Below are 21,444 nucleotides of genomic sequence, written 5' to 3' on the forward strand. Positions count from 1 at the left end.
ATATGCCACAGCATTAAAAAAATTAACATACCAGGAAAACACTAGATCAACTCCGATATAGGGTAGTGTGGGTTTTCCCCTGTTTAGGCACTTCAAGGGCTCTCCAAATTTGACATGATGCCCGCAGACCATTCCATCAAAGTCTGCATTCCAAAACGTCACTCCTTCCCTTCCGAGCCCTGCTGTGCACCCAAACAGTGGTTTTCTTCCACATATGGAGTATCGGCGTACTCAGGAGAAATTGCACAACAGATGTAGGGGTCCATTTTCTCCTGTTACTCTTGTGAAAATAGAAAAAAATTGGGGACTAAAAGATAATTTTTGTGGAAAAAATAAAATTTTATTATTTTCACAACTATTTTTGTGAAGTACCTGGGGGTTCAAGATGCTCACCACACATTTAGTTAAATTCCTTGGGGGATCTAGTTTCTAAAATGAGGTCATTCGTGGGAGGTTTGGGCACACCAGGGGCTCTCCAAACGCAACATGGTGTCCTCTCTCAATTCCAGCCAATTTTGCATTGAAAAAGTTCAATTGTGCTCCTTCTCTTCTGAGCCCTGCCGTGCGCCCAAACAGTGGTTGTCCCCCACATATGGGGTATCAGCGTACTCTGGATAAATTGCACAACTTTTGGGGTCCAATTCTGCTAACATTGTGAAAATAAAAAATTGGGGCTAAAAGATCATTTTTGTGGAAAAAAATTATTTTTTATTTACATGACTCTACAGTATAAACTTCTGTGAATCACCTGGCGGTTCAAAGTGCTCACCAAACATCTAGATAAGTTTCTTGAGGGGTCTAGTTTCCAAAATGGGGTCACTAGCAAAAACTGTGCTGATGTAAATAAAGTAGACATGTGGGAAATGTTATTTTTTTGTGTGACATATATTTCTGATTTAAAAGCATAAGAAATTAAAGTTTGAAAATTGCTTAAGAAAGTTTACCACTATCATGAAGTACAATATGTGACGAAAAAACTGCCCCAGAATCAGTGTGATCCGTTGCAGCATTTTTTAGAGTTATTACCCCATAAAGTGACACTGGTCAGAATTGTAAAATTTGGCCTGATCATGAAGGTGAAAAGAAGCTCGGGGGTGAAGGGGTTAATATACAACTCCGTAGTGTCCACATTGCTGTCCAGAGTAATGATCGAACATGTAAGGACACTGGGGAACATTCATTTTAAAAATGGAATCAAAAGTAATTTAATCTCTGCAAATATTGTTGGACTTGCAAAATAAAATCTAAAAATGTCATGACACTATTAAGAATAATTGGCCTTACCACAAAAACATCTTAAACTATAATGTAATACAAGATATATGAATTATAAATCACATTAAGAAACAAGCACAAAGTGAGATAAGCAGATGTACTTTATTAATCTCCACGGATGAGTCATGAATTTGCTGTAGTTGTTTTGTTAAAACAAAAATAGGAAAGAAAAACTGAGCAAAACTAAAACTTGCTCAAGTGAAGAGATATGCAAAGCACAATGTGAAATTTGACAAAGGTTGTGCATGTACATCATAGGAGCAGCAAGTATGTCACCATTGGAAATTCTCGATTTCTGCACGATGCACATTTCCATGTGCCACACATGATACAGTCGTGGCTGAAAGTCTAGGTAACCTTGAAATTTTTCCGGAAAATGAAGTATTTCTCCCAGAAAATTGTTGCAATTACACATGTTTTGTTATACACATGTTTATTTTCTTTGTATGTACTGGCACAGCGAAAAAAAATGGAAAATTGGGCATAATCTTCATTTCACACAAAACTCCAGAAATAATCCGGACAAAATTGTTGGCACCTTTCCCAAATTGTGGGTAAACAACTTTGTTTCAAGCATGTGATGCTCGTTCAAACTCACCTGTGGCAAATTACAGGTATGGGCAATATGAAAATCACGCCTGAACCCAGATAAGAAGGGGAGAAGTTGACTCAATCTTTGTATAAAAAAACTGGAGTCTGAACTGAGAAAGTAAGTTAATGTGTATGCACAATGTAAGTGCATATTAACACATGACCATTACATAGAGACTAGACTGCAGATTGCCAAAATGTAAGTGAGTAAGGCAAAGTCCTTCTGGGAAGCCTCTTGTGGACAGATGAGACTGAGAGCTTTTTGGTAAAGCACATCATTCTACTGTTTACCAAAACCATGATAAGGCCTACAAAGAAAAGAACAGAGTACATACAGTTAAATATGGTGGAGGTTCAAATATATTTTGGGGTTTTGCTGCCTCTGGCACTGGGTGCTATGACTGTGTGCAAGGCATCATGAAATCTGAAGATTACCAAAGGATTTTGGGTTGCAATGTAGTGCCCAGTGTAAGAAAGCTTGGTTTGTGTAACAGGTCAGGGATCCTCCAGCAGGAAAATGACCCCAAACATCAAGAAGCACCCAGAAATTTATGGAAACAAAGTGCTGGAGTGTTCTGACGTGGCCAGCAATGAGTCCGGATCTAAATCTCATTGAACTCCTGTGGAGAGATCTTAAAATTGCTGTTGTTAGAAGGCGCCTTCAAATATGAGAGATATGGAGCAGTTTGCGAAAGAAGAGAGGTCCACAATTCCAGTTGAGAGGTGTAAGAAGCTTGTTGATGGTTACAGGAAGTGATTAATTGCAGTTATTTATTCCAAAGGGTGTGCAACCAAACATTAGGCTGGGGTTGACAACAACTTTGTCCAGCCCATTTTGGAGATTTTGTGTGAAATTATGTCCAATTTGCCTTTTCTTCTCTGTTTTTGTGTTGTACCAATACACAGAAATGAAGTAAACATGGATATAACAAAACGTGTAATTGCAATCTATATGAATACCTCTAATGTACTGTAATACCTATGAGTCACTGTACTTACAAAATTGTAGCTTATTAATGAATTACTTAACATGAAGCTAAAAAAGTATTGGCCAGGTCATACGTCATACTTATGGTATATGTAAGCTAGACTTAAAAAAAGAAAACAATTAAGGTTATGATGGACTATGCAGAACAGAAGTGCCAGAGGGCCAGACACCTGCCTGAAACACTCAGTTGAGCAGAACACTTTTTGCTCCATTGATAACTTAAAAGGGTTAACCCCTTCTAAATCCTTATGTTTTCCCCCAGTAAAATGATAACACTTATACTCACCTCCAGTGGCAGCGTCATTCTAGGGGACTCCACACCGGCTCTCCCAGAGATTACGTGACATTGTATTGCCAAGCGATCCATGTGGCCAAACCAGAGCAAGTGAGAGAGTAGCAGCTCTCACTTCCTCTGGATGCATGTGATTATTCCAAAAGCAGAGCGAGTGAAGTGGCTGCTGATTGGCTGCAGGGATTGTGTGACATAACAATGTCACGTGATCCCTGGGAGAGCCAGTGCCGACACTGCTGGAACAACGCCGGCCCTGAATTGGAGTATAAGTGTAATTATTTTACTGGGGGCAAACATACAGATTTAGATGGGGTTGTCCGATTCATGGACAACCACTTTAAAACACCCCTTAAGATAATGGTTAATAGCAACACTGATGAATGAAGTATGGTCCACAGAAAACAACACCTTTATGTTTTGCAGCTCCTGGGACAATGTTATAGAATAGTTATGGCATCATCTACCCTTATTCATCTTAAGTAGTTGGAACCTTAATTTCTGGATTATTCAAGTTAGGAAGCCAATGTTAAAATAAAAATATATTGTAGACGCCTTGTAAATAGCTTTTAGGAAATGTCAAGCATTGTTCACTGACAACTAAAAGTCTTGATTCTTTGGCACAAGTTGGATGAAACCTTCACTCAACATGTAACCCCATTTATGAAGCAGGGAGACAGCTAGGGAGGATGCTCAGTCATACATTCGAGGTGCTGGTGATGGGGTCAACAATCCACTTTGCCTTGGTCAGGATATTTAGATATTGAAATGAAAAGCAGCAAGCTGAAACTTTCGCTTAGATGGAGGAAAGTCTATCCTCCACTTTGTATAAAGAATGTCAAGCATGGCTAACATGAGTTTCAGTGAGCACAAAATGCAAATTAGCTCTTACCCAGAAAGAATTATTGGAAAAAGTCAGCAAATAAGGTCTATTTTCCCTTGGAACACAAGAGCCTGTAAACAGTTGGTCTCCTTTGACAATCCAGCCCACTACCCGTAAAATGCGTAAAGGGCATCTCGGCCTATCAACCAAACCTTGTCCTACACTGATGAATGGCATGCACCCACTCTTTGAAGAGTGGAACCATCTATTATAGGGTAGATAGCTCCAGTAGAAGACACAGGAAATATTGTTTTCTTTATTTCTGAGTGAAAGTTAATTCGTATATCTTTTTCCCATGGAACATTCCCATACAAAACTGCTAACCCCCGGCCAAGAAAAAAAATGATGCCGACAGTAATTTGTCATCTAGTTTTAGATAGCATAAAGTAATACATGAAAAAATGGAAACTTTTCAAAGGAGGTAATAAAAATGTATCATCAAAACAGATGTGCCCTAACATAGTAATTGCAGGTACAAAGCATTTGATGTCTTCATCCATGGCAGAACATTGAGATGTTATATTTCCACAAAAGCGTCGCCCCTCACACCTGGTCCAGGATTAATACAAGCAGATGTTTTTGTGGTGACGAGAATAGCAGCTCCTTCCTCTACAGCCGGCAAAGGAAACAAATAATCAGACAGAGCGTTGCCGTAGATGTTGTAACCCCCTGGAATGACTATGTCTTCATTCTCTGCCACTGGTTTCTTTATTTCTTCACTTGAAGCTTGTTCTAAATCTACACCTTTCAAACTGCTTTTAGTAGTGATCTTTCCACAGACCTCGCCAAGAGAACCTGAGAAGATGGTAAACGTAAACTAATTAACCTAAGGTCACATAATAAGAGGTAATATACCATATGGTTAGTACAGTGAGGAAACAAATAGGAAAACATTAGATTAGGACAATCAATGGTTGCCTCATCCTAAAGATAAGTTCCCATAATAATGTCAAATCGTGTTGATATAAGTAAATCAGAGAAGTTACAGAAGTTAAGATTTATAAATAAGTATTTTTCTACAATGATATTTGCATTTTTTTCTCTTTGCTACAGCAGACATTTTTGGCAAAAATGACAACAAAAACTGCGGAAGTAACAAGTCCGTTAATTCATAGTGGACCTCCATGGCCAAACTTGGCATTTGCCACTACTCTTGTCAGGGCACGGGAGTTTCCTGGTTTTCACCCTTTAACTTCTATGCAGGTATCTCGTCTTTGCTGCAGGGGCCTTGGGTGGTGTCTACAGAGTAGCTGCTAACCAGTGGAGTAAACTGAAGGAATTAACCAAACTAGCTGGATTGGTACCAGAGAGACAGAGACAATGATAGATTTAGATCCAAATATGTAGCAAGGGGAAGCAAAGTTAAAGTCCAGAAAGTATCAGAAACAATAAGCAAAGAGGTGTCCGGCAGCCCAAGGGTCAAACCAGGGGGATTTAAGAACAGCATCATGAGAATGACTTAGCCATTAAACCTGTCTGATGAGTGTCTGTTGACCACTCATGACTGGTCAGTCAGACACCTAATTAGCCTAAACTACTGTCTGCTTGGCCAGTGCTTGTAAAACGTAGTGCCGATGCCTGACACAGTACGTATGTGTCACGTCACCGCTTCCTTCTGCCGTGCCACCGCTCCCTGTGCCCCGTCTGACTCACCAGATTGCAGCTTCCCGGCGCGTCCCCGTCTGTGCCCCTGCTCTGACGACAGCGCTTGCTTCCTCCCGGGCGCGTGCGCCCCGCAGCTCTCTCCATGCACGAGCACTTCCTCCTCTCTGAGCCGGTCACTCCACCAGGTCCTCTCTAAGGTCAGGAGGACCCTGACCCGGGAGCTCCTCCCCACGCTCCCATATCAGGCCGTCACTCCCTAGTGACGCTGCCTGATCGTCACTTGCCTTCCCTTGTGATTCTGGCCCCTCTTGCTGGCGTTCGCCGCCGCTTCCTCCACGTCTCGTCTCCTGTCTCGCTCTCTCATATATGTTACCTGTTCTCTCCTATGTTCCAGTGTTCCTGCCTTGCCAGTCCACAGCTCCAGTCTCCTGTGTTCCTGCCGTTCTACCCTGGTCCAGTCTCCTCTGTTCCTGCCGCTCTACCCCGGTCCAGTCTCCTGTGTTCCTGCCACTCTACCCCAGTCCAGTCTCCTGTGTTCCTGTCGTTCTACCCTGGTCCAGTCTCCTCTGTTCCTGCCGCTCTACCCCAGTCCAGTCTCCTGTGTTCCTGCCACTCTACCCCAGTCCAGTCTCCTGTGTTCCTGTCGTTCTACCCTGGTCCAGTCTCCTCTGTTCCTGCCGCTCTACCCCAGTCCAGTCTCTTGTGTTCCTGCCGTTCTACCCCGGTCCAGTCTTCTGTACTTCTGCTCTAGGTACCAGCTGCCGCGGTAATAGTTTCCTCTGGGCCTGTCCCTAACACTCCCTGTATAGGGGGTGGTCCACCTGGTCCGCTCGCCCAGGGGAGGTTCGTTGCCGTGGTCCAGTGGGATCACCTTCAGGGTTCCTAACAGTACGATCAGGCCATGAATCCCACTGGTGCCTCAGCAGCCACCCAGAAGGAACTGGCGACTTTACGAGACAACCAGGCCCGCATTATGACTTTCTTAAAGTCTATGGAATCCCGGTTATCGGCACTACAGCAATCTGATCCCGGAAGTGCCTCTCAGCTGGCCAGTCTCCAGCAGGAGACCACATCCTCCGCCCCGTTTAGCTAAGCCTCCACGGTATGGCGGAGACCCCCGATTGTGCAGGGGGTTCCTTAACCAGTGCCAATTGCACTTTGAGTTGCTACCTCAGCAATATCCCACGGATCGTGCCAAGGTGGCTTTTATGGTATCTCACTTGGAGGGCGAGGCATTGGCCTGGGCAAACCCCCTCTGGGAGCGAGACGATCCGGTGGTTTCCCGGCTTTCCACGTTCCTCGAGACCTTTTGCAAGGTCTTTGACGAACCAGGACGCCTAGCCTCAACTACGGAGTCCCTCTTTAACCTCTGCCAGGGTATTCTCTCGGTGGGCCAATATGCCATTCAGTTTCGCACCCTGGCCTCTGAGCTCGGGTGGAATAACGAGGCTTTGGTGGGAGCATTTTGGCGGGGCTTGTCTGCTCGTATCAATGACGAGCTGGCGGGTCGGGATACTCCCACGTCCCTGGAGGATCTCATTTCCCTGGTGACTCGCATTGACCTGCGATTCCAGGAGCGCTCCCGTGAGTCTGCCAGGGAGAGAAGACTTCCTCATGTTTCCCTAGCAACCCGCAGCCCCTCCGGTCCGCAATTTGGCTCTACCTCCGCTGTCCCGGCGTCGGAACCCATGCAGGTAGATCAAAAGCAACATAAGCCAGCTCACCACACTTCCACCGCAGACCTCGGAACTCCGTCTGGACTGACGTGAGACAAGTAGGAGAGAGCAATTAGTTCCAGCTGCGTGTAAAATTCTTTCTTTATTCCTTCAATAAAAATACATAAATCTTCATAATGTGTGCCCCAACATGGACAACGGCAACGCGTTTCGATCTAAAAGATCTTTGTCAAAGCCAACTTTGACAAAGATCTTTTAGATCGAAACGCGTTGCCGTTGTCCATGTTGGGGCACACATTATGAAGATTTATGTATTTTTATTGAAGGAATAAAGAAATAATTTTACACGCAGCTGGAACTAATTGCTCTCTCCTACATGCAGGTAGATCGCCTCAAACCGGCAGAGCAGCGCCGCCAGGAGAGGTTCGACAAGGGACTCTGTCTGTACTGCGGCAGTTCCTCCCATCTTCTGCGCTCCTGTCCAGTGAGGCCGAGAAACGCCTCTGCCTAGGACAGGTAAGAGAGGCCTCCCTAGGTGTTAGCGATACCTCTCTCCCCTTGACCCTTTCTGTCCTATTGAATCTTGGTTCATCCCGCATTTCTGAGCTGGCCTATATTGATTCAGGGGCTGCCGGGAATTTCATCCAGCTCGAGGCGGTCAAAAAGTTGCGGATACCTGTCATATCCTTGGAGTCTCCTCAGCAGTTAGCTTCTGTCGACGGCGCTCCCCTGCGGGAGGTCGTTACCCTGGTCACCGAAGAGGTGGAATTACAAGTCGGAGCCCTACATCGGGAGAAGATAGCCTTCTTGGTATTGCCCTCGCTATCCCACACGCTCCTCTTAGGTCTTCCGTGGTTAAGGACCCATGAGCCCGTCCTCGATTGGCGATCTGGGGACATTCTTCGTTGGGGTCAGTCGTGCCACTCTTCGTGTCTTCTTCCCGTTCAGCCAATCAAGTCGCCTAGGATTCCAGTGGCGCCCGGGGGTTTGCCTTCAGCCTATTGGTCCTTCTCGGAAATTTTCAACAAAAAGGAGGCAGAGTGCCTGCCCCCACATCGTCCTTATGACTGCCCCATCGATCTCGTTCCAGGTTCTACACCACCCCGGGGCCGAATTTATCCCTTGAATCCTCTCGAATCACGAGCCACGTCTGAGTACGTCCAGGAAAATCTGGCTAGAGGCTTTATCCGGAAGTCTTCCTCACCCGCTGGCGCGGGCTTCTTTTTCGTGAAGAAGAAGGATGGGGCTCTTCGTCCATGCATCGACTACCGGGGCCTCAATGATATCACTATCAAGAACAAGTACCCGCTGCCCCTTATTCCTGAGCTGTTTGATCGATTGCAGGGGGCACGAACTTTCACCAAACTGGATCTCCGTGGGGCCTACAATCTCATCCGCATTCGCCCTGGTGACGAATGGAAGACCGCGTTCAACACCAGGGATGGCCACTACAAGTATTTGGTCATGCCCTTCGGCTTGTGCAATGCTCCCGCAGTGTCCAGGAATTCGTGAATTACATTTTCTGAGATCTCCTGTACTCTTGTGTGGTAGTGTATCTGGACGACATTCTTGTCTTTTCCTCGGATTTGGCTACCCATAGGAAGAGTGTTCGTCTAGTTCTCTCACGCCTGAGGGAGAATCGCTTGTATGCGAAACTGGAGAAATGCTCCTTTGAACAAACCTCTCTTCCGTTCCTGGGGTACATTGTTTCTGATTCAGGCTTAAGCATGGATCCAGAGAAAGTGTCAGCCATGCTCAACTGGCCGCAACCTCATGGAGTCAAGGCAATTCAACGATTCCTTGGTTTTGCCAATTACTACCGGCAATTCATCCCTCATTTTTCGTCCTTGACCGCACCCATCTCCTCTCTGATTCGTAAGGGGGCCAACCCGCATGTTTGGACCTCAGAGGCCAAAGAATCCTTCCTTGCCCTGAAACAAGCCTTTGCTTTTGCTCCAGTCCTTCACCTCCCGGAGACTAACAAACCTTTTATTTTGGAGGTGGATGCTTCTGCCATCGGGGCCGGAGCCATCCTCTCCCAGAGATCCCGTCCGGGCAACTGGTCACCTGTGGCTTCTTCTCGAAGACGTTCTCCTCCCCGGAACGCAATTACTCCATTGGTGACAGGGAGCTTCTGGCCATAAAGATGGCGTTGCAGGAGTGGCAGTACCTTTTGGAAGGAGCTGTGCATCCTTTTAAGATCTACACAGACCATAAGAACTTGGCTTACATCCGATCGGCACAGAGACTAAATCCACGACAAGCAAGATGGTCTTTGTTTTTCGCTCGGTTCGATTTTGAATTGCACTTTTGCCCGGGTAGTAAGAACCTCAAGGCTGATGCGTTGTGCAGATCCTTTCTTGCGGTCGATGCCGAGGAAAACCCTACGCACATCCTGGATCCCTCCAAGATCATCACAGTGGCACCCCTCAGGTTGTCTACCCTACCACCGGGTAAGACCTTCGTCACAGTGACCAACCGGAAATGAGTCCTGCATTGGGGTCATGCTTCCAAGATTGCAGGCCATGTTGGGTTGAAAAAAACCCTTCGTCTGGTCTCACGCTACTATTGGTGGCCTACTCTTCCCCAAGATGTTCGTAGCTTTTTAGCCTCGTGTCCATCCTGTGCCAAAAACAAGGTTCCCAGGCAATTACCTTCTGGACTCTTGCATCCGCTTCCAGTTCCTTCGGCTCCCTGGCAGTACATTGCTATGGACTTTATCACTGACCTACCTCGCTCTTCTGGATGTACTGTCATCTTGGTCGTTGTGGATAGATTCTCCAAGATGGCCCATTTCATTCCCCTGTCTGGACTCCCTTCGGCTCCTGAATTGGCGAATATTTTTATCCACCATATTTTTCGTCTCCATGGCTTCCCTCAACGTAGTGTCTCTGATAGAGGAGTCCAGTTCACTTCCCGATTTTGGAAAGCGCTCTGCAAGTTTATGAACATCACGCTGGATATCTCCTCCGCTTATCACCCTCAGACCAACGGTCAAGCAGAGCGTACTAACCAAATTTTGGTTAATTACCTCCGTCACTTCTCCAATGCTCACCAGAACGACTGGTCTGACTTGCTCCCATGAGGCGAATTTGCGTATAACAACCACGCCAACGAATCTTCTGCCAAGTCTCCCTTCTTTATCATCTATGGGCTACATCCAGGCGTACCTCTACCAGTTCCTCCTGTCTCGGGTGAGCCGGCTGCTGATATTCTGTCTGGGGAGTTCTCCAGGATCTGGCAGGAGACCAAAACCGCTCTCGAACAAGCGCGGGTTCAGATGAAGAGACACGCAGACAAAAGGCGCTTGGATCCACCTCTCTAACATCCTGGCGGCAGAGTGTGGTTATCCTCCAAGTTCATCCGCCTTAGGATTCCTTCGCACAAATTGGGTCCCCGGTATATTGAACCCTTCGAGGTCTTGTCCCGCATCAACGACGTCTCTTACAAGTTAAAGCTCCCTGCCTCACTTCGCATCCCCAATTCGTTTCACGTTTCTCTTCTGAAACCTGTGGTCTTCAACCAATTCCATGCCTCTACCACCCGCACCCCCCAGCCTGTTTCTGCCGATGATGTCTTTGAGGTTAAAGACATTCTCGCCATGAAAAGGCTAAGGGAAAAGACCTTGTTTCTGGTTGATTGGAAAGATTTTGGCCCCGAGTAGAGATCTTGGGAACCTCGGGAGAACATTCAAGCTCCCCGGATTTTGGCAAGATTTCTCTCCAGCTTTGGGAGGGGGGCGCGTAAGGAGGGGGGTACTGTCACGTCACCGCTTCCTTCTGCCGTGCCACCGCTCCTTGTGCCCCGTCGGACTCACCAGATTGCAGTTTCCCGGCGAGTCCCCGTCTGTGCCCCTGCCCTGACGACAGCGCTTGCTTCCTCCCGGGCGCGCGCTCCCCGCAGCTCTCTCCATGCACGAGCACTTCCTCCTCTCTGAGCCGGTCACTCCACCAGGTTCTCTCTATGGTCAGGAGGACCCTGACCCGGGAGCTCCTCCCCACGCTCCCATATCAGGCCGTCGTTCCCTAGTGACGCTGCCTGATCGTCACTTGCCTTGCCTTGTGATTCTGGCCCCTCTTGCTGGCGTTCGCCGCCGCTTCCTCCACGTCTCGTCTCCTGTCTTGCTCTCTCATATATGTTACCTGTTCTCTCCTATGTTCCAGTGTTCCTGCCTTGCCAGCCCACAGCTCCAGTCTCCTGTGTTCCTGCCGTTCTACCCTGGTCCAGTCTCCTCTGTTCCTGCCGCTCTACCCCAGTCCAGTCTCCTGTGTTCCTGCCGCTCTACCCCGGTCCAGTCTCCTGTGTTCCTGCCGCTCTACCCCGGTCCAGTCTCCTGTGTTCCTGCCGTTCTACCCTGGTCCAGTCTCCTCTGTTCCTGCCGCTCTACCCCGGTCCAGTCTCTTGTGTTCCTGCCGTTCTACCCCGGTCCAGTCTTCTGTACTTCTGCCCTAGGTACCAGCTGCCGCGGTAATAGTTTCCTCTGGGTCTGTCCCTAACATTCCCTGTATAGGGGGTGGTCCACCTGGTCCGCTCGCCCAGGGGAGGTTCGTTGCCGTGGTCCAGTGGGTTCACCTTCAGGGTTCCTAACAGTATGTAAAAGATGTCATTGGTTGTCACTTAATTAGCTTTTCAAAAGGTGACAACCTATATGCCAGAAATTCTTGTCACTTTTGCAACCAGATGGTGTCACAACAAAATGAAAAATGCCTTTAAGTAAATGAAATTATAAACTTTTACTTCAGTGCAACATTTTTGTATTAAAAGCCATAAACATGTAAACCACGAGTAGGAATCTGATGGATTAATTGTCAGAGTTTCCTCACTGTAGAACAGAAGTAATGTTATGCAAATACCGACAGATTTATCATCTGAGAATTCCCACAGCTTTCGATCTGAGTTACCTCAAAACACCGTTGTGCTGCGTGCTTTCAGAAGACTGTGCCTAATTCAGTGAATCTCCTCTCACAAGTACAATGAAGCCTACTGTCTGAGTCAATGCTCCTCATTTTGTGCACCTTTAATGCAGCCCTGATGGGCAAGTACTTTGCACACCTAAAAACTATAGCTTTAGTGTTTTTTATTTTTAATATATCTACTTTTTATTATCTCAACACCTCTCAGTGCAGCTGAGATGAATACCCACTTTGCGGCTTCCAAACAGCAAGCTGCCTTGAATCTCTCTTAGGTTGCCAGAGAAGGTGGTCTCTCCCATTTTCATAGATGGTCCAGATACCTGATCCTCTCTTGCCTGTGGCATCCCACCGCAACTCACTAAGGTTGCCTGTTTAGGTTGGCCCAATCTCTTTTTCTCCATGACCTGTCTCTGTGGCGGGCGAACGGCTCCAACCTGAGATACATGCGAACCTTAACTGGGACTGCTTAGCCCACTCTCGCTGGGCTTTGTCTTAGGCATTCTTCCTACCAGTCTCATCCTTTCACTCCACAGGTTGCTAGGTATTAAGACACCATTTTCTTTTACACAGGAGCGCATCGCTGCTGATTCTTCCTCTCCTCACTGCTGCAGAATGGAGCAAGCTCCAACTTCCATCTGGTCCTCTTCAGATGGTCTCGGAAGAGGCATCCGCTGTGTCACAAGTGACTCTCTGGTGATTCCGTCTTCGGCCAAGCCTTCTGATCTCACCGCTCTTCATTTTGCACCATGCCCTCTTCCGGCGCGCACCTCCCATATTGGGTCAGGTCCAAACAGCAGGGCATACCCTCTTCTAGGCCAACATTCCAATTGGCTGGGCACATTTGCATGCTCCCAGCGCCATCCAGTCCCACAAAAAGCGGATCTTCTCAGCTCACTAGCCGTCACCATCTTTGGACACATGCGTCTGGCCGCTATCTTGGGCCATCTATCTTTAGGTGCCCTCTATTCTTTGTCATGGGTCTTTTTTACCCTAAATTCTTCTTGCAGGGAAAGCTCATCCTGCCAACTACATCACTTTTGGTGTAAGGAACATCCCTGGCCAATGTTTACTTCAGAAGCCCTAACACCATAAGGACGGATCATCGGGTGTTTGCACTAATGTTCTTTACAATAAACATCACTCAAGATGCACTCTGCCCTGTCACGGTGGAGCTGGGAACCATTCACATTCTTGTAGCATGTTAGACAGTTTTAGAAAAATAAACTCTTTACTAGGTGTTGGAATTACATACAGATAGTAGCAGGTACAGTTATTGAATACATTTTCTTCTGTCTCGCAGGACAGAGGAACATTACAGACGAATTGGGCATCTCTAGATTCCTGGTGCAGGGTCATACAGGTCTATGTGTTTCGCTGTGACCACTGCACACTAGCTGCACACTTGTGAGACAACGTAAGGGAGCTCTCACTAGCTACCATCTTACTAACGTGCCCCATGGATGGCCCCGTATTCCTTCACGGTTGATATCCAGATATGGCTAACATCACTGCTTCCTTTAGCTTTTCCAGTTATTAAGTGCCTCCAACTTGCCTGGTATGAGGAACTGCCGCCACTGAAGATATCTTTCTGAAGCTTGCTATCTTTTGCTTGTCTTGGCTACCACACAGTCACACATGGCTGATAACCTTTCTCTGAGGGTGTCTTCTCACTTGCTCACTAACAACTCCCAAACTTAAGCCCCCGTTACACACGGCGAGATCGCTAGTGATGTCGCTAACGATTTTGTGACGCAACAGCGACATCACTAGCGATCTCGCTAAGTGTGACACGCGGAAACGACTGGCTCCCTGCTGCGATGTCGCTGATCGTGCGCGAACGTTCAGGATCATTTTTTGATCGCTGGCGTCACGCTGACCAGCATGCATCACTGTGTTTGACTCCCCTTATCAACGACGAGTGACCTCGTTGGCGACTCCGTAGATAGCACTGAAGGACGCCTATTGAAAGTCTGAATCGCTATTATAGACAGTGTGTGACATGGTACCAACGATCGCCGTGGTTGTTAGTGACATCGCTGATCGCTGATGCGTCGTTATGAAGATCGGCCTGTATGACTGCTTACTAGCGATGCACAAACGATCTTAGCCAGATCGTATCGTTGTCGGAATCGTTGGTGGGTCGCTACATGTAACGGTACCCTTACTCTCAACCAGGAACTAACACACACAGGCCCTTATTATTTTGCCCCAACTATGGGCCGGCCTTACAGTTAACCCTGTCATTTATGACTGAGAGGACACTGCAGCCCACAATGGGTGAAATATTTACAGTAAAAAACATTCCAAATAAAATACAATAACAGTATCTTCAGAGAGGGTGCACAAACTCTTCTCCACCTTTACAGTGGTAGCCCTTTATCTGTCTTGAATTGTAACTATGATTTAGTCTCCCCTACATTACTGAAGTGTGTAGGAATGAGGGAAACCTCATTACTTAGCGATACTAGTGAGTGACACTTGCATAGCTGCTAATGAGCTTATATGGAGATCTGGTAAAATCATTATAGGGAATCTGTCAGCAGGTTTTTGCTACCTCATCTGAGAGCAGCGTAATGTAGGTAAATAGAAGCTGGATCCAATGATGTATCACTTTGTTTACTTGGTGCAGCCGTACTGACACAACCAGAGCTTTTAGATTTGGAATGAAGCAGAGCTGAGAAAGCTAACCCCACTCACACCACAGCTAACCCCACCAACACCAGACTCTCTGTGTACAAAGTCCATAGACAGTGAGCTGCTTATCAAAGGAGGGGGCGTTGCTTGACAAATCTGACCATGTTAATCTCTTAGTAATAAATCCTTCACAGTTAGTAAACAACAGGACACAGTTTGATAAGTGACACATCCCTGAATTCTGTCTTTCAGCCTCTATCTCCTGCTGTCTTCAGATTACATAGCAAAAACCTGCTGACAAATTTCCTTTAACTATTCTGGATATAAATGTTTTTTGGTGGTTTGAAAATATATTTTCTTATGACTTACTAATACAGTGTAGTTATGGAAGCTGCACCGTTCTCATAATATTAGTGCTAAGTTCCAGGGTCCCATAACTCTCACTTCCAATTTATTTTTGACATTGAAGAGCTATTTCTCTGTCCTTGTGTTAGCCTGTGACCACTGATATGTATGAAAACTAATGTTTGGCTTATTTTAACAGCAAAGACAGTCCCCTTCCCTCTAATGACTAATGCAGGAACTGACAAGGGGACTGGCTTTGTTCTTCAACTGAACCAAACACCCAGCCCTCCTCATTCACAGCACTGGTCCGTGCCCACACAAGTAGGGGACAGTAAACTCTTTCCTGTATAGAAAACAAAGCAGAAGTGGTGTGTCATGCGTCGGTGTTGAATCCTTGAGCCTGCGCTTTGTGGTTGGCTTCTCTGTCCGCCGAGCCATAGCAGATACACCTATTCTCTAAGTGTTTCGTTTCTATTATCCTTAGACTATATACCTTTGTCAATTCCTCCATTGTGCTAAGTAAAATAAAAAAGCATGCCTACCTCCCGTACCAGTGCTGCGGCCTATTCTCTCTCTTAGCAATCTGTGACATTGTTTGTAGGCTTATGGTTTTATGGCTTCCCATTGCTGGGTTTCCAAAGTCGGGCTCTGGTCCTTCTCGACCCTTATTGATACTGAGGTCATTTTTGACCCATGGTAAGGTTTTAATACTAGAGGGTAGGACCATCCCAATTGTGGTACACCTTGACGATGGTGGGATGGTTTTTATGCTTTTTTATTTACTTAGTACCCTATGTTATTTACAGTATATGCACTGTTGCTTTTGACTTGCGGCAGGGTATATGCTCATTTTCTTTCTATCTTAGGTTTTGTTTTATTGTTTAGGCGCTGCAGCCTTCACAGTTCCATCATCTGATCGGCTGCAGCAATCACATGACATACAAAATGTCACTAAAAAGCCAAGGCGCCATGATTAGAGTGGTGGCACTAGTCAGGAAGGTATGTATGCTTTTTTTTTATTTTGTGCGACATACCGCGGGCACTGAAATAGGGTTGCCCAGTTGTGGAAAAAAAAAACTTTAATTTTGAGCAAGGACAATTTATCAGGCCATGATAAATGTAAATCACTTTACCTGCATGCAGCTTCCGTTTTCTGTGCAGCATAAGCGTCACAATTAATACTACTGACACCACAACAACCAGAACCAACACCAGCCAAATTATGTAGTTTGTGTTACTTGCAACCAAAGGATTATCGGGACCTAAAAAATATGTAATAAAAAATCTTAATACACAGGAATCCATTATAATGACATGATATCAGTTTGCATATACGGTATATGCCATGTTTTCCGTGATAAATCCGGCGTTGCAGTACTCGGATTGGTGTCGGAACCCGTTACCACCATGTAAACCAAATGATATGTTTGTTGCTATTACAGCTAATAATAAGCACACGTAATTGATTGCTAAAATGCTGTCAATGTTATGAAATCAGTCTGTACTTTTCAATACCAATCCTTAGGTGGCATATGATATATATATTTTTTTATAATCCATCATGTCTGTTTCTGAATAGGACCACGTGTGCACAACAGACTGAAATCTTCCAAGACATTTTGGAAATATCCCAAAATGTTTTTTGTCTTCCTAATTACCTTTTGTTTTATATGTGACTGTGGGCCCGACACTTGTTGGCGGGACCTCTTTTTGCGTCACTGGGGAATTTGTAGTCCCTATGCAAAATAATAAAAGAAAAATGACAAAGGAAAATTAGAAGAAGAACTAACATACAGCTGACGCCATGATTTTTATGGCGTGTGGAAATATAAAACAGACTGAAGTTCAGTTATAGAGCAACAAAACCTCAAGCTCAGGAGAAGGATGGAGTAGAGAAGAGGTCCATGATAAAAAAATATTATTTTTATTAGATCACCAAACGAACAATAATATAGTCAGGACAATGTCATGTAGGGCACGGTCAGGGTGAAAAATCAATAAATATAAAAAATGTAAATATAATAAAGATAAGTAGAAAATGTTGGTGTGGATAAAACTAGAACGGTTCAACAGTACAGTGACAATAATAAACCTGAAATATCCTTATGGTATACCTGGCATAGTGAAGGTAAGTAATAGATAACATGTAATAAATCTCATACGTATTCTTGCACATGTGTTGCCACCATCTTAACTATATGGGTCCACTGCACCCTGATAGTGCATTTGTTTGGAGGCCTTGGCGGGTAAGCATCTCTGCGCTTTTGCTGTGTTTTTGAATTTTTGGAGGATTTTCAAGTCCTCTTTTTGTGCTATTGCTGTTTAGTGTTAGGACTCGTAAGCGTGGGGACCCGTGACGAGGGTTACGAGCTTACGTCTTTTGGCCAAAATATTAACTAATACCTCACATATTTTTTATATGTGTTTTTTGCACTTTATCTTTCGGAGTGCAGTTGTGCCCATTCGGTCTGGTAAACTGTTGTGTCTGTTCACATGGGATGCATTTGGATACCGTTAGGCTGCCCACCTGATATAACAGAAGGGCGTAACTAATTGGCTGTTAACCTGGATGCTGCGTATTACCATTATGTGAACAGCGCCACATACAAGTCTTCATTGTGCATTAATATACCAGGTAACCGCCCCCTCCATGGATTGGTAGGATGTGAGCAGTTGTCTCAACAGTATTCATGCACCTGTGTTGCCGCCATCTTAACTATATGGGTCCACTGCACCCTGATAGTGCATTTGTTTGGAGGCCTGGGCAGGTAAGCATCTCTGCCTTTTGCTGTGCTTTTGCTTCGGGATGTGAGCAGAGATTAGGATTTTTTTTTTAAACCAACCCTGACTTGTAATTCTCAACAGCTTGGTCCCTGACTTGTTTGGAGAGCTCCTTGGTCTTCATGGTGTTTGGTTAGTGGTGCCTCTTGCTAATGGTGTTGCCGCCTCTGTGGCCTTTCAGAGAAGGTAAAGTCTATATACTGACAAACCATTTGACACTTAGATTGCACACAGGCGGACGTCCTGTCACTAAGTATATGACTTATGAAGGTAATTGCTTGGACCAAAAATCTTTATGGGCTTCACAGCAAAAGGGGTGAATACATATGCACGTGCCAAATTTTAGTTATTTGGTTCCATAAATTGAATTACTGCCTATATTTTTCTCACTTCACCAACTTAAGGGGGTTTTACACATAGCGATATCGCTAGCAATATCGCTAAAGCATCACCGATTTGGTGACGCAGCAGCGATATCGCTATGTGTGATACTTACCTCCGACCGGCTCCCCCGCTGTCGTTGATTGCGCAGCTCCATTTCTCGTCGGCTGCTTCCTGCTGGCGCCGACGAGCGACGCGTAGACGCGGACGGGAGGACGTCAGGATCGCCGCGTCTGAAAGGTAAGTAACGACCGCTGTATCGCTGCTGCATCGCTGTGAGATCTTCCTGTTTGGCAGCTCACTAGCGACCATTTAGCGATGCACCAGCGATCCTGACCGGGTCGTATCGTTGTCGGAATCACTGGTGCATCGCTAAATGTAAAGGGGCCTTTAGACTACTTAGCGCTGATGCATCACACACAAATCGGATTATAAAAATATTTACACACAGATTGTAATCAGAGTTGAGCGAATTTCTTTGGTTCTCTGTTTATTCGGCAAGCTATAGCGCTTACCGAATAAGCTGCAGAGGGAACTCGGCTTTTAGATCGCACCGGCTGATCAGCTCATTGGCGCCACAGCTGCATGTGTTGCGGCTGTGTCACAGTCACAGCACATGACTGGATAGCCCAACACACATAATGAATATGTTGGCCATGATCACAAAGTTGGCAGGGACTGTTGGTATAACGTGCAAGACCACCTAAAAAAAAATTGACATTTTAAGCAGTTTTATGCCAAAAATGAGTGTTTGAGAAAAATATATGATAGTCCATCCATTTAGCCTTAAACGGAACCTGTCACCAGAAATAACGCTTATAACCTGCAGATATGGGGTTAATTTGCAGGTCAACAACGTTATGATCCTGTCCGGCCCCTACACGCAGCGGAGAGAAAATTAACTTTATTCTTCCCACCAGCATTCGGTTCCAGTCATGGGGGAGGGGCGGCGCCGGTCCAGTCACCGCTTTTAGTATATAGAGCAACTGCAGTAACCGCGCTCCCGGCCGTGACTGACCTCCGGCCTCAATGTAGAGGGAGTGTCAGTCATTACCAGGGGCGCGGTTGCAGTGTGCAGGCACAGGCAGCATAATAACGCTGTTAACTTGCAGATTAACCCCCCATCTGCAGGTTAACAGTGTTATTTCTGGTGACAGGTTCCCTTTAATACATTTTCTATGAGGATTGTTGAACAACCTGACCAGAATGGCACATGTGCCTAATTATGAAACAATATATGGTGTAATACTGTATGTTTCTGGATCGCCCGCCAGGGCAGTGGGGATACTTGGTACCGGGCCGCTTGTTAAAGGGGAAGTGTCACGGCAGCAGTGACCTGGTCTGTGGCCCTGGGCGTCCAATTAAAGGGATATTTACAAGGGAATAAAGCTTATAATGTTTATAATAAAGTGTTTGTGGCGCCACCTGTGGTATTCGGTCAGGGGACCGACGCTGCTATGCAGATCCTCTGAGATGGTGACAGGGCAGCAGAGATGGTTTAGCTCTCCACAGGCAGAGGTGTATCCCAGGGCAGTTTGGATGTAGATGTTAAAGGTGAGGATGGTGAATGTGGCGCAGGGCAGGTGACGCTGGAATGATCAGAGAACACAGCTGGGTGCAGTTTCCAAAGCTTTACTCACAGTTCTGGTGTACATGGATACCCGCTTGGCACTGTCTCCTCCAAGTGAGGGATTCATGAAAGTCCCTGGTAGATTGGGGTGTACCTTTCCAGGACTCCTTTCCCTATGTGCCTTTCCTTGCTGTCTCACTGTGCTGGCTTTCCTCCTTTCCTACCCAACACCTCACAGTCAGTGTCCCAAGCCAGCATCCGTGGACCTTGTCGGGTGATGTCCTCTTTGCGTCCCCTTGCTTCTACATGGCTGTGTTTTTGGTGAAGATAACTATGGCTGTGGCTGAAGCACCTAGAGGTGCCACTGCCTCCGGCTTTCTAGCGGAGTCTGGTGATTTCTCCACTAGGCGCGGGGGCTGGTATCCCACTGCGACCTCGTCCCTCCACTCTTGGATAGGGCCCCAGGGATGGAATGTTCACTATCTGTGCCCCCTAGGACCCCTTCTCTCTTCTGGGAGCTTCCTTCTGTCTCTCCCATTCAGCTTTCTCTCTACAGCTCCTCCTGACAGGGAGCTGGCTCACAGCACCTCTGCTTACTTTCACTTTCTTCAGAAGTTCTCTCTCACCCTCTCTGCACTGTTCTTGCCCTCTCTAAGCTCCTCCCCCTTTCTACCTTCACCCAATCCACCAGGGTGCCCTGCTGCAATAGTCTGTTGGGTGCAGGTGTTAGAGTCCTGGATGGTGCTCCCTCCTTACCTGAGAGTGGGGTACCACACCTCTGGATGAGATGCAGTACCTCTGTGGCGACTGAACCCTCAGGGGCGCTACATTTCACTATGCAAATTTGCAGTTTTGAGAACAGACATGTTAAAAAGAATTTCCATCCCTCTAGACGCTCGGTGTTATAACATTTGTCATATGGAACGGTTACAAATCTTTAAACACAAGGTCCGCACAAAGTCCTGATTGCAACTTCATTGAGTCTGTGTGGGATTACATGAAGTGTCAAAAGGATTTGCACAAGAGACATCCACAGATCTGTGGTTAGTTCTCCAAGATGTTGTTTGGAACACACATGTATAAAGTATAAAAAACCCTGCTGTGGTGTTCACAATCCTTTTGCAATAGGACAAGCTGGATGGCAAAACAAGTGCTAGTAATATCCCAAAAGTAATAAAATGAAAAAATAACATTTAACCATGCCAAAGGAGTTGAAAAGAAAAGTCTTGAGTGAGGAAAAGATGAGCTCATTTCTGGCTTTACTAGCAGAGGGATACAGTGAGCGTCATGTTGCCTCCATGTCACGATACTAGTGGATACAACTGGACACCAGTGGCTAGGTCAAAGAGACTACAGACACAGTGGGTTGCGCAAGCAATATTGTATTAATGATCTGAATGCAATATAGCATATAAGTCCAGATAAATGTTCAGTCAATATGATAAACTAGATTATATATATAGCATCACACCTCTTGCCATGTTAACCCTCAACACACACACTCCTCAACACA

General features: G+C 46.0%; 1 protein-coding gene across 2 annotated transcripts in view; it reads right to left on the bottom strand.

Moving 5' to 3' along the window:
• Window positions 1–1,358: 1,358 nt before the first annotated feature.
• TNFRSF17 (TNF receptor superfamily member 17) overlaps window positions 1,359–21,444 on the bottom strand; it is a 28,589-nt gene continuing 8,503 nt past the window's right edge. Inside the window, exons 2-4 of one of the 2 annotated variants that reach the window (XM_073542898.1) lie at window positions 16,858–16,935; window positions 16,333–16,461; window positions 1,359–4,821 (exon numbers count right to left, since the gene is read on the bottom strand). In XM_073542898.1, coding sequence (XP_073398999.1) covers window positions 4,544–4,821; window positions 16,333–16,461; window positions 16,858–16,935 — 485 coding nt within the window. In that variant the 3' untranslated portion in view covers window positions 1,359–4,543. The remainder of the gene's footprint in view (window positions 4,822–16,332; window positions 16,462–16,857; window positions 16,936–21,444) is intronic. The other variant, XM_073542897.1, reaches the window with a different exon arrangement.

The sequence above is a fragment of the Dendrobates tinctorius genome, unplaced genomic scaffold (genome assembly GCF_039654945.1).
Source record: "Dendrobates tinctorius isolate UK_male_01 unplaced genomic scaffold, ASM3965494v1 ptg000129l, whole genome shotgun sequence".
In the NCBI taxonomy this organism is placed as follows: domain Eukaryota; kingdom Metazoa; phylum Chordata; class Amphibia; order Anura; family Dendrobatidae; genus Dendrobates; species Dendrobates tinctorius.